General features: G+C 41.0%; 2 protein-coding genes across 3 annotated transcripts in view; both read right to left on the reverse strand.

Annotated features, from left to right (window-relative positions):
* Nucleotides 1–6197, reverse strand: part of mapk14b (mitogen-activated protein kinase 14b) — a 40425-nt gene extending 34228 nt beyond the window's left edge. Inside the window, exon 1 of one of the 2 annotated variants that reach the window (XM_017712743.2) lies at nucleotides 5604–6197. In XM_017712743.2, coding sequence (XP_017568232.1) covers nucleotides 5604–5722 — 119 coding nt within the window. In that variant the 5' untranslated portion in view covers nucleotides 5723–6197. The remainder of the gene's footprint in view (nucleotides 1–5603) is intronic. The other variant, XM_017712734.2, reaches the window with a different exon arrangement.
* A 3869-nt stretch (nucleotides 6198–10066) lies between these two features.
* Nucleotides 10067–13411, reverse strand: tmem167b (transmembrane protein 167B). Its single transcript, XM_017712791.2, has 3 exons — nucleotides 13258–13411; nucleotides 12026–12157; nucleotides 10067–11448 (listed from the first exon to the last, which is right to left on the reverse strand). Exons 1-3 carry the CDS (start codon nucleotides 13265–13267, stop codon nucleotides 11366–11368), a joined length of 225 nt encoding a protein of 74 aa, XP_017568280.1. The 5' UTR covers nucleotides 13268–13411; the 3' UTR covers nucleotides 10067–11365.
* Between the last annotated feature and the right edge of the window lie 1038 nt (nucleotides 13412–14449).

A 14449-nucleotide genomic window follows, 5' to 3' on the forward strand; every position in this document is an offset into this window, starting at 1 on the left:
ACGATTAACTGCTTTTAAATCAGAATTTCTTGTAAAAGTGCAATTTTCAAATCTCAAGAACTGCATTTTTTTTTAATTGTCCTGCATTATTCAATCTGGTCTTGAGGTTTAAGGTTGCAAAGTGTAACTTCATAACACAGAGATCATGAACTGGCATGAACTCTGCATTAAACCTTCAAGCCCCCAGAAAATGTATGTGATGTCTTCTCAGCAAAGAAAACGATCTAGAACTTAAAGCTGTGCTGTGTGCGAGAAGCAGCGTTACTGAGTCAGGAAAAACCGTGCTGTAAGACCCACTGTAAAGGCTGCAGTAATAATTTAAAAGTTAGAGGTGTCGGGTCAGATTTCATGGGAGTTTTTCAGACCGTATCATATGCCTTTATGCATCCACGTCACACACACACAGGCTCAGAAAGAAGGTTCAGTTTGATGATCAGGTCTCAAATGCAAAAACAACATAATTCTGATGAAGATATGATGCCAATAATGGATAATTAGTGTACATCCTAAGTAATCGACTTAGGTCTTACGTTCTTAATGCGTTCTCTTTGAATATTCTTTCAGCACAAACACAGATCATCAGATTGATCAGGTCAGGGAAGGGGGCCAAAGCATGTCTTGAAAATGTAAAAATGTCAATTTGAGAATGTAAACCTTGATGTATTCACATGTACTGTCTGTCCCTGGTTAAACGGCATGTTTTGCTGAAGTGAATATAAGTTAATACATCCTCTACAGGGAACAATTTCTGCACATTTTAATGCACAATTACTGTTTAATTGCTAAATTTAACATCAGGGAAAGAAAAAAAAACTACAGAAAATGTGGCCTGTGCAGAAGCAAACACATAGAAACTGTGCAATAACATATGCATAAAAGTTATATTTTATATTAAGGGCATGTTAAGTTGGAAAGCCAACAAAAGCCTAGAGATGTACTAACGTTTGCATACAACTGCAGTGTATTTATTAAAAATAAATCCGGGTAATGATTCTGTTCTGGCCTTTCATGCATTTAAAGACTTCACAACAACTCTGGCAGCCTTTTCAGATCCGGCCTGAAAAACATATCTGGAGTACACACTGCTGTGTAAGGTTCCCTTTGGCGTCATTCCAGAGAAACAGAATCAGAATAAGCCTTGTTGGGTGTGCAAGACATTCTTTCAGCATAGAGTAGCAATACTCGGAAAGCATGGGTTCATTAACTTTGTTATTGGAAACATATATATCATTGGATACTCTGATACTGATATTTTATCAGTAGTTCCAGCCATTTCTGCTTAAATAGAAAGCAGAAGCCATGAGGACCCTGGAGTTCATGACATGATGACCTACAGCATATGAAATTGAGTGTGCAAAACAGAGTGGAAAATGTGAGTCAAATAGCGATTGTGAAACGTGGGAAACCACCAGGGCCTGAGGGACAGCTCCCATTTCCTTATCTAGGCAGGAGGCACTGTTACACATTAGTCAGCCGAGTGCCTGAGAAGGTGAGGTTTGCAGACAAGATCCAGCAGATGTAGGCTTACGCTGTCACTACAACAAAAGGAGTGCATGAGCAATGCAATAGTTTTGCTCTTCACAAGGTTCTGTTGTTTTTATGGAAAAACAAGCAAGTCTCCTGGAGAGAGCGCCATGCAAATGAGTTCAAGGAAATTACTCAGCATAATGAACCTTTGCACATTAGGCCGTCTCAGCTGATTCACCTGATTACAAGATGCCAACAACAAAAAAAAAGAGACAGCTTTGAATGTCCTTTGAACAACCTTGGCCAGGTCAGAAGAAGCCTGTGCCAGAACGAGGTGAAAAATCCCCTGAAGTTCCTGCAAATGCAGCACAAATTTGGCCAGATGGTCTGGGCTCGCGATCAAGACAACCATTAACTCTGAATTTCCTGCCTGGTGCCGTCAGATCTGAAAAAGCTGTGGTTAAACAGTGAAAACTCACTGCTTATGAATGCTCATCGCACTGCTGTCCCGCACATGGCTTTTACATTAAAGACGATCACCCTCACTTTCACTTAACTAAAAGTAAAAACTTTTCCTTCTCAGTTATGATCACTTTCAACTTCTCTAGATGCTCAGACACAAAAAAACTACACCTGTCTACACCTGTCTCTCTTAACGCCACGATTAAGCAAGAACAGAACGTCCCGTTTATCAGTCGGCTTTAACCGGTCTAGTTCTAGTCAGAGATCCACGGTATGAAATATAAAGAACATTCCAAGGCAGGAAATTCAGGACATTCCCTCACAAGGTGCAAAAATGGAAAGCATGTTGCTGGCTCCATGTGTCATCTTCACAACAGTAGCTTACTGCAGCCCAGGGGAAATACCCAACATGGCTGTGTTCCAGCACAGCGAGATCCATTCTTTTAGCTCCAGAAAATAACAAAGCTAACAACACCAGCCACACACCTTTTCCCACCAATAACTGAGGCTAAAAGTAAGAGGGCTGAGAAGAAATCCACAGCTCCTGAACGCAGCTCCACAGTACAGCCAAACAAAACACACTGATAAATTGTGATTTATGCTTTTTTCCTCAAATACCATAATGCATTGTTCATAGAGCATCCTACAAATACTGCAAACAACTTGTGCAAAATGCAGCAGCAAGAATATGAACACACACTAGAAAACAAGATCACATTAGAGCAGTTTTAGCATCACTTCACTGACTGACTGCCTGTTTCCTTTAAAATCCACTATTAAATGTTACTACTGGTTTTTACATCTCTCTTTTTACTGAAATATTACTTTTATTTTCTTGCTAGCTGTATTTTTATTGGATTATTACTGATACCTTAAATCTTGTGTGTTTTAATTACAGGATTATAATTATATTATTTAATATAATTCATATTTAATATCATGTATTATATTTAATTATAATGTTAGAGATTAATAATATACCCCCTTTTCAACAAATTGCTTTCATTTGTTGCACTTATTTAGTATTAATTTAAATTTTTGAATCCTTTTTTCACTTTGTATTGTAAAGCACTTTGCGCTGCATTTTTCATGTACAAGACTGTACAAATAACAACAACAACAACAAGAACAATGTTGTTGTTATTATTATTATTAATATCATTATTATACAGCAGTTACTTCCTATGGCGTGATCTGATTGGCAACAGACTGATTTATGATAACAGCCCTTTTTTTCCGCAACAACTGTATCACTCCACTGAGCATGGGAATGATACAATTGTGTATATAATATATATAAATATATAAAGTTGTATATGTCATAAACACTTTGGCGAGACATGTAGCATGTGCATGTGAAAGCCTTGATTCATCTAAATACTCAAAACGCCCACTGAACACTCATCTGGAACGCCTGAGATTGCTCAGAATACTCATAGAACACAATAAAAAACTATGGGCTCTTGTGCATTTCATACTTAGTATTGCATATCAATATCGGTATTGTATCATGCAAGTGTAACTGAAGGTACAATGCTACGACCAAAAAAGCATTATATATTTACAACAGGTAGTTATTTCCAGCCCAAATTTGAGCTTCCTGAAGCAGAACATGGTGCTCTAGTTCAGAGATAATCACTCACTTGTGAATTGAGTAATTTACTAAGCTGGCACGTACTGGGCAAAGGCACGATGAACTATTTATGGTCCAAGAGTGCCACTGGAACAGGATGCTCCAGCATGTTCGAGGACCGTCCAGGAAACTCTGGACAGCGTGCCATTTGAACCCAGCCTATGAGGATTCCTGTCGTTTACAACTTGACCTTGACGATGGCCGCACTGTAACCCCAGAATGGTCTAAGGCTGCATAACCAGAGCTGGCCAGGATTTTGGACGGTCAGCAATCAGATGATTTAGTTTTACTGAGGCTCATATAGGGAACAGCTGCATTTAAGCTGGCAACACTTGCTGCATCTGAATGCTGTGCAAACATGCTTATGCTCTAACCAAACAGCCTATGTGTTTTATATGAATGTGTCTTTTATCCTGCAGAGTGTGAGCCTGTTTGCTGCTTTGAAGGGGAATTCAACCGATTTTTCAAACTACATGGATAATCAAATGTTACAGATGTAAAAAAGCCATGCAGAGTGGTTTCATGTAAAATGCTGTGCTCTAGAGAAACTACTCAGAATTGTTTACAGTGGTGGTGATGGGAACCAGAGATCTGAAGAGTTTAATGCCTCTAAAAGCTCCCTTACATGGTTTATTTGGTGGTTATGAATACACTGCCTGATGCTTGGGGTTTGGTCTAAACTGATGCAAGTGCTACATACAGGGCACTTTAAGGCAAACTAGTCCCCTACGAAAACACGTTTTCAGCTTTATGACAATTTTACCAACAACATGACATCAAAATGTAATCACACGCGTATGTTCACTGGTTATATTACTTAAACTGTAAATAAATCACAACCCGACTCGATCATAAACATTCATGATTACTGCATCCCTAAAACTCTCACCCTGCTCTGACCTCTTCCGGCCACACCAACCCATCACCGTCCACCTTTCGCACTGAGACCTTGTCTGAAGCATTCTTAACAGCAGAAACTGCCCTCTGGGGAAGGGCTGACCAGTGTGCTGTGGTACAGTAGCACAAAGCTTCTTTAAGTGTGACTTATGTAGGAGCTGGGTGCCCCATCCTGCATGACTAACCAGCGGTGAGGAGACCACCTAATCCTGGAAGTATGAGTCAGAGCAGCCACGCTGGGTGACATCATTCTGTCCAGCCCCTATAGCCCCAGCACAGCATGCACTGCCAGCAAAGGCACCCCTTCATGCATTGAAGCACGTGACATAGCTCAGTGTATGGATTACAGTAAAAAACATTAAGAGCTGCTCTTTACCACGCATGCTCTGTCAGATGCCCCCGTCACAAAGACCCCATAGGATGGTTTCATCTCTCTGCTATGAATATTGTAGGTTTAAGAAATGACAAAAACCTTCTCACTACTTCTCCCAATACTTGCACGTACACGTTTCACACGCAATATCGTTACAATGGAGCGCGAGGCCTCCAAAGTCCTGCTAGTCTAGTCTAGTCTATGTGGAAAATATGCAAGGGGAATCTTCCTCGAGCCCTCCCTGCCTCACGAGCAGTAAACAAAAGAGGGGCCATTCAGAGGCAAAAGACCGTTTGCTGCACAAATCCCTGCATTTGGAGGCCATGCACGACAACAGTAGTTGGAGGGCTGCAGCTTAGACATGAATGCACGAGTCTTCTCTCGTGCAAATGCCAGTAATGGCTCAAATGTGGCCAAAATGGGGTCTAACGTCACATTTTCACAGAATGCACAACTTAAATCGCAGTCAAGAAAGCTTGTGTAGCATGCACAAGTGCACAGGAGACGACCTAAGTATGCACCAGAAGAGCAAACTTCATAAAGCTGAAGTCCGCTTCTTGTTCCAATTTTCCCGTTCCGCCTTAAACGGTGCACTGAATGTAACTACTGCACCGTTTAAGGAGGAACGGGGACATTCGAACGAGAAACTGGCGAACAGGGAGCCTCGTGGAAACTTCAGAGTTCGTGCGTGTGTGCGTGCACACAGGGGTTTAGCAAGAGCTCGCCTAGTAACTGTTATGCAATGGCACAAAGGAAGAAGACATTATTTACCACACGGATCCATAAGCCCCCGAGCCGACCGGGGAGAGGTTCTGGTATCTCTCCGGGACCTCCCATATCGTTTTGTTGAGCTCCTGCCGATAGAAAGTGGGTCTCTCCTTCTGGGACATTCCTGCCGAGCAGCCCCCCTCCTCTACCTCCCTCTCCTCTCCTCGCGCTCTCTCTTTCTCTGCAACAAAAACAAGCCGGACCGAAAAAAGACAACAACAAAACTTCTGCTCTGCTCCCGATGGCGAGATCAGCACTAGCACAACTCTGTCCCTTTCGTTAGCCTCGTCTCATAAATCCAGCTCGGCGCCCTGATGCAAAGTCCTCGCTCAGGTCACAGGTGCCCTTTCTGCTCTTTCTCCTCCTTTCTTCTGTTTCTGCTCGCCCGAGTCTCCGATCTGCCCCCTTTAGCGAAGCTGCTACACACAGCGCGACTCGCAGCGTTTTCTGTTGCTGGAGATTTTTCCTGATGCAGCGCAGCGTTCACGAAGCGAAAACGTGACCGTAGCTATTTGCAACGTTTCTTTTCGTTTCCCGAGCTGCTGTTTGCCGCCGCGTGGTCGTGAGCGACTCATGAACAAATCGTTTTGTTGAACCGACTCACCGAACCAACTGAACTGAGTTTTTTTTTTTCCAGCCTCTGCACGCGTCTGTGGTGTTAGGGTGAATAACATTAACAACTGTCTGTTAACCGCAATGTAAAATTAGATCATTTGGCACATTCTGTTTCTGGAGGATGTTGCTGGTTTCCGTTTTCCGTGGACACCAAACAGAGTCGTTTTAGGGAGAATAAAGTTGACTTGAATTGTGTTTTCTAGATGCCGTCCACGGAGTGGAAAAGAATCGCGGAATCGGTTCGGTAAACTCCGCTGCTGGTCGTGTTGGTGATGTTGGGGCAGCTGACGTGTGGTGTGGTAACTGTGGGCGTCTGTTGAATCGAATCGACCATAACTTTGTTCTGTGTGCTGTAAACTAACATGTTTGCTCCCCAATGTACCCACAGTGCAACGTTAAACGTTGAATGAACGCATAACCTCCGTCTAAAGCGCTACTAAAGGAGTATAGCGCCATAGGAAGTGCAGTAGTTTGTGGTTTTGGACTGAAAAACTGCGTTCGAGTCCTAGAAAATCAAACCGGCGGGAAACGACGAGCTCAAGATGGTGACCAACCGCTCTAACGTTCCCAAACCTACATTCACATTTAAGCATTTATAGTCCTTAAACCTTTAGGATACAAGTACATTCTAAACTATGGCGTTTATCGCAGCTGAAGTGTGCACTATGTCAGTTTTAGCTGTTAAGTTGTACATTTGTCACTCAAACGTAGCTCGCTTAGCAGTTGGCTAACCTAGCTAGCTTGCCACTTCTGCGTCAAGAGAGAGGAGGCAGGTCTGACTCAAAACTATGAAAGCTTTCCCGTCTTAATAGTCCCCTTACATAAATTTCACAAAGCTGGATTTCTCAGTAAACTGGATTAGTTTCATTTTTCCAAAACGTCAAGCAGTCAGATGGCTAAGGTGTAAAGTCAGAGCAGTTTGGTGTGAAAGGCTTCGTTCTAGAGAAATTAGCTGCTGAGTCAGAACTGTTCACAGTGGAGGTGATAGGAACCAGACATCTGAGGAGTTTAATGCCTCTAAAAGCTCCCTCACAGGAGGTTGTTACATGAAATGGTTATGAATACACAGCCAGATTTCTGGGACATTGTTTTACCGTTTTCTGATCAAGTTTTAGTCTAAAGCTACTTTAATACGTTTATTTTAATCAGTAAATAGTGGAAGGATACACGAAGTATGTTGTAAGGCAAAAAACGTCCCCAAAGAAAACGTATTAACCACCACCACCATCAACACTGCATATAAAAACCCAGGAGCCTCGGTGGTGCTTTATTAGTAAATAAACTGGCTATTTTTGCACTGTAGATATGAGGCCTCCTGGCTCCTTTCACCACCATTGTAAAGAAACCTGAGTCGATTCACATCAAACCACTCTAAAATACTCGGTTTATCTCAACCACTGAATTCTGCAGACATTTAGAAAAAATCGTTGGAATTCCCCTTTAAAGCGACGACTGTCCCTCACTGAACATGTCATTTTGATTTCAGTTACCTGGTTAACTGAGCAATCCTGTTTCGTGAGATACGTACATAACAATAGATGGATTTGGGACGCACCCCATATAACAAACATATAGTGCGCTAATGCTGCTCAGTGTCTGAGAGAATTAGCGATGTTTAACTGCATTTTGTCGCCTTAAACTGTTAAATGTCTCGTAAAACCTGTGCTCGTGCATTCTTGTCTTGTTGATTTCTTTATTTATTATCTATTTCTTGGTGTATTATATGTCTGTTGCATCTCTTGTGGGCTGAATCCACAAGTTATTATAATGTAAGATTACAAATTTTAAAGGATACATTGTGTATTTGATTTGAACATATGGGGGGGGGGGGTTAATATAAAATGTACTGTAAGTTTTATACAGGCCACATTTCATTTTTTATTTATCCCCCCAATAAATTAAAACCAGCAAATAAACTAGTAATTCGCATTAACATGTGTCTCTGTAGAGGATGCATTTATTTTCGTTTACAAAATCAACAAAGCATGTCATCTAACTGGGGCGTACAAACTTTTGCATTGGACTGTGTGTTTACAGCTCGGTAACCTTTCAATAAAGTGACATGCAGTGCGTTTCTGCTCTGGTTAATAAATGTATTTCAGATTTAAGGCGGAACTTTCGGTAAAGCGCCGCTCTTTTAAACAACGGGTCACGTTTTGAGTCTGTTGAAGGCGCCACGCGTTCTCATGATCCGCCGATCTCGCGTGATTTCACGTGTTGTTGCTGAACAGAGAGAAAGAGCCAGAGCGCCTGAGCAGCGGGCTGCGTGACCACAGTCCAGTCGCAGATCACAACAGGGCTCAAACGCTGCACGGCGGCTCCAAGAGCGGCGAGGTTTAACAGGGGTGGGCGTTTTTAATCAAGATCAAGACAAATGAAAAAGTACTCTGATTAAATATATTAAAAAAAAACCCACAAGTTTCTAACAGTTGTCTGAAGGTGTGAAGCGCTGGTGTGTAATAGGAGGAGACACGGCAGCTTCTGTTGCTGATGTGTTTAACCATCTGATGTCTCGCACTCTGAGGAGGTGTTTATCTGTCGCTCTGCGTGCTTTACTAGGGTTCATTTCCGACCCCTGTTCTCTGTTTATCAGTGTTTTCACACTCGCAACATGTCGAGCTTGACTACAGCGCCATCCTGTGGCGGTGCTACGCACTCGCAACCAGACTGTCTAACTGTCTGATATAAAGATTTGATTTCCTCCTGTATTTCCACTGAGAATAGAGGTAATATAAAACTAGCATCCCTCATATTCGTGATTGAGTGATATTAGTGATTAGTGAAGTAGTGATTTAAAACATGATTTTACACTTCAAATAAAGGGCGTCTGTGCCCAGAATATGATCTGTTTAGGTTAACAGTGCTAATACACGTTTATCTTCATGTGCTTTTGATGAAGTGAAGAACTCCAGTCAGGCAAGCAGTAAGAACGTCAGTGTGGATACATACAATTACAATTAGACACCCTATTACAGTCAGTTGTGCATCTGTAATAATTGAGAATCTGAGAGATCTTTGTGTTTTGAGTTTCTGGTTAACAACTGATTGTTAGTTCTTCTGATCTGCTGGCTGTATTAATCTCTTCTTTGTTGGCCTCCTGTAATGGACTGATTCATCAGTTCATTTATTCTGGTTTTATTTCATTTAATGTATAACTCACTTCACGTTCAGGTCATTTCAGACTGAAAATTTAAAGGGAAATTTGGCAATTTCTGCATAATTCAATAACTGAGATGTAAACAAAGTCAATCTGAGTGTTCTGCTGCGAAACGGTTCATTCTAGAGAAACTTGCTAACTCTTTCCAGTGGTGGTGATGGGAACCAGGGGTCACATGTCTGTAACACAGATACAGCCATTTTATTTACTATTAAAATGACCAGCAGACCTACATGTCTTTTTTGTTTTGTCTTTATATGTAATGTTGTTGATGGTAAAATAGCATTTTCTTCGGGACTGTTTTGCTGTAGAGCACAGGAACATAGTATGTAGCTCTCTGCCACAAGCAGCTTAAAAAAAAAAGTTTTCATTTAAAATTTATCATAAAACAATGTCTCGGGCTGCATATTTGAAACCATTTCATGTAATATGTTCCTTGAGTGTCTTTTTCGATGCACTAAATGCTTCAGAATTTTGGTTCCTATCACCACCACTGTGAACAATTCTGACAATTCTGACCTCAGTTTCTGCGCATATACAGTTCACATCAGTCCACTTCGAATGAGTGTTTTAACAGTTTAATTCTGCTTAAATGTGGAAAAAATGGATGGACATTCAAATGGACCCTCAGAAAACTTTTGAATGTTTTCTTCTTCTCTCCATTTGAAAGCAACACCAGCATCACACTGAGAGGTCCATGTCATGAAAGGGTGCATGTTCTTTATTTTAAATACAAAAAGGGTTCCAAAACCTTCCGTTCGATATCAACCAGCATATGAACAGCACAGCACAGAAAGCCATCAGTGGATTTATAATTACATACAAAACAATGAGTGTAACTGCCACCTAGTTGTAAATAACAGGAGTTCACTGTAAGAGTCTTCGTTTTATCGGAACAACAACATCAAAGTTATGACCACTTTGGCATTTACTAAGTGATAACATATTAAATATGTGAACTGTTGGAGCAGATCTTGTTTAGTCTTTCTGAACTGTTTTACATCTGCTAGATCTGCAATTGACTAAAGGAGACAACACAATCCAACTCCGTTAGAAAAGTATTGCTTTAGAAAAGAACAAAAAACCCCATCCCAATCATTAAGATGTTTAAGGTTTTCCGTAATATATTTACTATCACATATATTTACAAATATCAACATTCAGTACACATGTTGTATCGATCCTTCTGAAGAATATATGGCTGTGTATATTTACAGAAAAACAGGAGCAACCCATTAGAACTTACTACAGCCAATCACTGACCAGTGTGTGAAACAGGCATGGTGGGAGGGTATATTAAGGTCACGTGCAAATCCAAATGCAAAAGAAGGGAAATTAATGTAGTTAAGACTTTTTTCACTTTAGTCTCAAAGGCCTCCATTTTCTCCAACAGCACAGAGCTTCCTTGTGTTTAATATAAGCAAGCCTTGCTTTTCTGAGCAGGATGTTATAACTTAGTTGTAATTCATGGCTTTGCTAAGAGATGGTATATTTACAAAAAGGCTGTGATCAAAAAAAAAAAAAAAGATTTAATAAACTGTACGGCCAAGCCAAAACCCCACAAAGTGACTTGATTGGAGAATAATTTTGAAAGGAAAAAAGGATAGTGTTTTTCGTTATTTTGAGCCAACCTGTTCAAGTGAAAAAACTTTCTACACGGGTACAGGCCAAAAAATTAAATAGCAAAGTTTTTTTTTACAATTAAGCTCATTTTGTCAACCCTCAATCTGAACTCGTTTACACTGACCTAGTGCCACCTTTCTCTGACTTAAGTCTATGGTAAATTATTATATCAGAAAATGTGAAGAATAAGCTCATTATAGCAGTTTGAACCGTATACATTTGTGTACGGAGGCCACACACATACTGGAAGAGTGGAGCAGAGCCCATATTCACCCTCACCAGTAGATGGCAACATCTGCCTGTGCCCCGTTTCTATTGGCATTCCAGGGCACAGCATCCAAACAGTGTCCGTTCTGCTGCTCCATCCATGTCATTTCAGAAAGACCAGGTAGAACGCCATACACAAACAGGACAGCGCCACGCCAACATGCAGCCGTGTTCCGATCACTGCAGCTGTGGAGGAAAATAAACATGGGAATGATTATGATCCGGACCACTACATGTTATGTCCAAAAGGATCCAAACACCCCTTCTAACAGAGCTACTGTAAAGTGAACAGAGTTTATATGGCCTCTGTATATTTTACAATAGAATGAAATGCTGTGGAGTGACTAATGTCACCACACCCAATGTCAAGCATCTGCTAGAGTGGTATAAAGCCCCCCAGCATTGGGATGTGGAGCAGTGGAACTGCGTTCTCTTAAGTTGTGGAACTCCATCCAGTACCTCTGGGATGAGACCCATTGATCATCTAATGTCAATACCTAACCTCACTAATGCTCTTGGGGCTGAATCAATCAAATCCTCACAGCAATGTTCTAATGTTCTAGTGCTGCCCGACCAGAAAAGTAGAGGCTGTTACTGCAGCAGAGGGAAATTACCCTTAATTTCAGAAGAAACATTGAATGAACAGGTGTCTACAAACTTCTGGACAAGGTGTATTACAGGCACATAACATCATTCACTGAGAGAAAACTCAGGGTAATTTGAAACCTTCGGGGAGGACCAAGTAAGCAGAAACATGGCTTACCTTTGTAAAAGACTCCCCACACTCCCTTTTTCTCTGACAAAAGCCAGCTATTCAGACGAGGGACCTTCTTCAGGTATGCACAAGTGCAAATGAAGAGAAGCCCAAACACAAGGATACCGTCAAAGGAGTATACTGTGGACAGAAATGGAAGTAGAGGGTAAATGCTCTCTTTCAGGCCGAAACCTGTTGGACCAAAAAGGGTTCTTCAACTGTTACACACTTGACATTGTGACACTAGCAGAACCCTTTTTTGGTGCTGTAAAGAACTTTTTTCAAAAAGGTACTACTTAGAACCACATGCAACACATTCTCCCTCAATCTGAAAAATCAATGCACCATGCAAAGAAACTTTTAAGCATGAAACTCCGTTCTAAATGGAAATATTACCCAAATGTGTAGTATAGATCACACCTGGCTTACAGTATTTCTAACCATCTCTAATTTAACAGGAGAATGGCCTCAAATCAATTGTCCACTTACATGGACAGCTTGCATGAAAGGGCTTAGACATGGTTTAAAACACATGCTCGTTTGTTCAAAGACAAAGAAGCATACACTTTAAACTTAGTTAGATGTTACGGATTAAAAGACACAAATCATTACACGCACTTGTGATGTAGCTCAGGTTCAGAAGTCTACAAGGCAGCCACAGGTGAGACAGCTAGCTTGGCTGGTTACTTAGTTAGCTAGATGCTTAGCTGCACACTTCGTCCAACGTAAGAAATATACCGATTAAATATATATTTATTATAAATGCAGCAATTAAATGAAGTGTTGGGACAAAGGAGCAGTATTTAATGACATGAAATTGACTAGTTAAAATACTAAAGAGTTAAAATTACCTTGCAAGATATTTAATTTCCCAATTAGCAAAGCTAGCTAGCGAACCGTCTCTCCTTTACAGACCAGATGACGTGTATGCCTACAAAGGCTCCTCCAGCAGCAAAAACTCGCTCATTTCCTTCCAAACTTCACCAACACATTTACTAAGTACTTGACAGAGGGTCTCAAACAGCCTGGCTGATGGCTGAGACGGTACTTAAACATACGGCTACATCAAAACAAGCCACGTCCACACAAACAGCCCAGACCGAGGCAGCTAGCGCTAGCCTGCCGAGCCGTAGGCTAACGCTCCCTAGCGAACTAGCTTACAGCTGCTTCCTGCTCTCCGTTTCTGACAGCTATTAAAATGACAGCCTTATATCGAAACGAGCCCTCTTTCATTGACCTACCATTTGTCATGGTGGCAGCGGTGTGTTCTTCTTTAATTCAGAATGAGGCTCTGGTTCTAGCTGGTGTCGATTCGCCGCTCATAATCAGCCTCCATTCCAAATCAACATCAGCAGCCTCGGTGAAGTTTCCTGGATGAAGGGACTGTAGGGAACCTGCTGCGAACTTCACTAACAAATGAAAAGACAGCAAAATAAAAGACTTCACACGCTAACGTGGCAAGAAATTATCATGCATATGGTGTTCTTTCTTAAAAGACACATTTTGTGCCATGTTACTCATTAAAAAAAAAATTAAAACTAATTTTTCTCCCAATGCAGTCTTCCATCAGAACGTAATGGCCTTTGCCCTGTAAAACATCGTCCGAAATTTTTACCACATCACCATGCACCAGTGGGCATGGAAAAATAATATGAACCAATAATATGATCTTTCAGCTTTCCTCTCACAACACCCCTGCCTGTCCTTAAGCAAGTAAAAGCAGTTCTCTTAGAAATATGGCACAGTACAGAAGGAGAACGTGTTATGACTTTAAAACATATTTGCATCACGGTCAGTCTCTTAAATGAAACCTGTTTTGGTGATTTTGCCAGAGCTCATTCCCAAAATGTCATTCTTTAACATTAAGGCCAAGCCATCATGTGTACTCTGTTATCAAGCTGAAGTAGTTTATAGAGTTATGATCTCTGATGGTGTAGAATTTGAAAGAAGACATGTAAGGGATATGACAGTACACAATGCGATTCAATCTTCAGTCCTTTATGTGTATTAAATACTACACAGGCTGGTGTGGTTTGGATAATGAGCTCTCATTTAGAGCCCAGAATTTAAGAACTTCAGAAAAGTCATTTGACTTCAGGTATTTGAGCTTGTTTCAACAAAAGACCTTCGGAAGAGTTCAAACATTTTTAACTGGTTTTTTTTCTTGTCTTTTTTTTGTACATAATACTGTACTGAAGTTGCTACAGTCTTAATACATGCTGATATTTTCTGGCATTTACACCGCCTGCCCACTTCATTAAGTACACCTACCTTGTATCTACACTCACTGTTCATTTATGAGCTCCACTTACTATATAGGTGCACCTTGTACTTCTACAGTTATAGATTGTAGTCCATTTCTTTCCCTGCATACTTTGTTAACCCCCTTTCACCCTGTTATTCAGTGGTCAGGACCCCCACAAAACCACCACA

The sequence above is a fragment of the Pygocentrus nattereri genome, chromosome 21 (genome assembly GCF_015220715.1).
Source record: "Pygocentrus nattereri isolate fPygNat1 chromosome 21, fPygNat1.pri, whole genome shotgun sequence".
NCBI classification, from domain to species: domain Eukaryota; kingdom Metazoa; phylum Chordata; class Actinopteri; order Characiformes; family Serrasalmidae; genus Pygocentrus; species Pygocentrus nattereri.

What these genes read in the sequence shown, in the direction of transcription:
- tmem167b (XM_017712791.2), bottom strand. An exon ending in GTGGGGAGTCTTTTACAAAG is followed by an intron (nt 11,449 to 12,025) that starts GTAAGCCATGTT and finishes TTTCCTCCACAG; the next exon opens with CTGCAGTGATCGGAACACGG.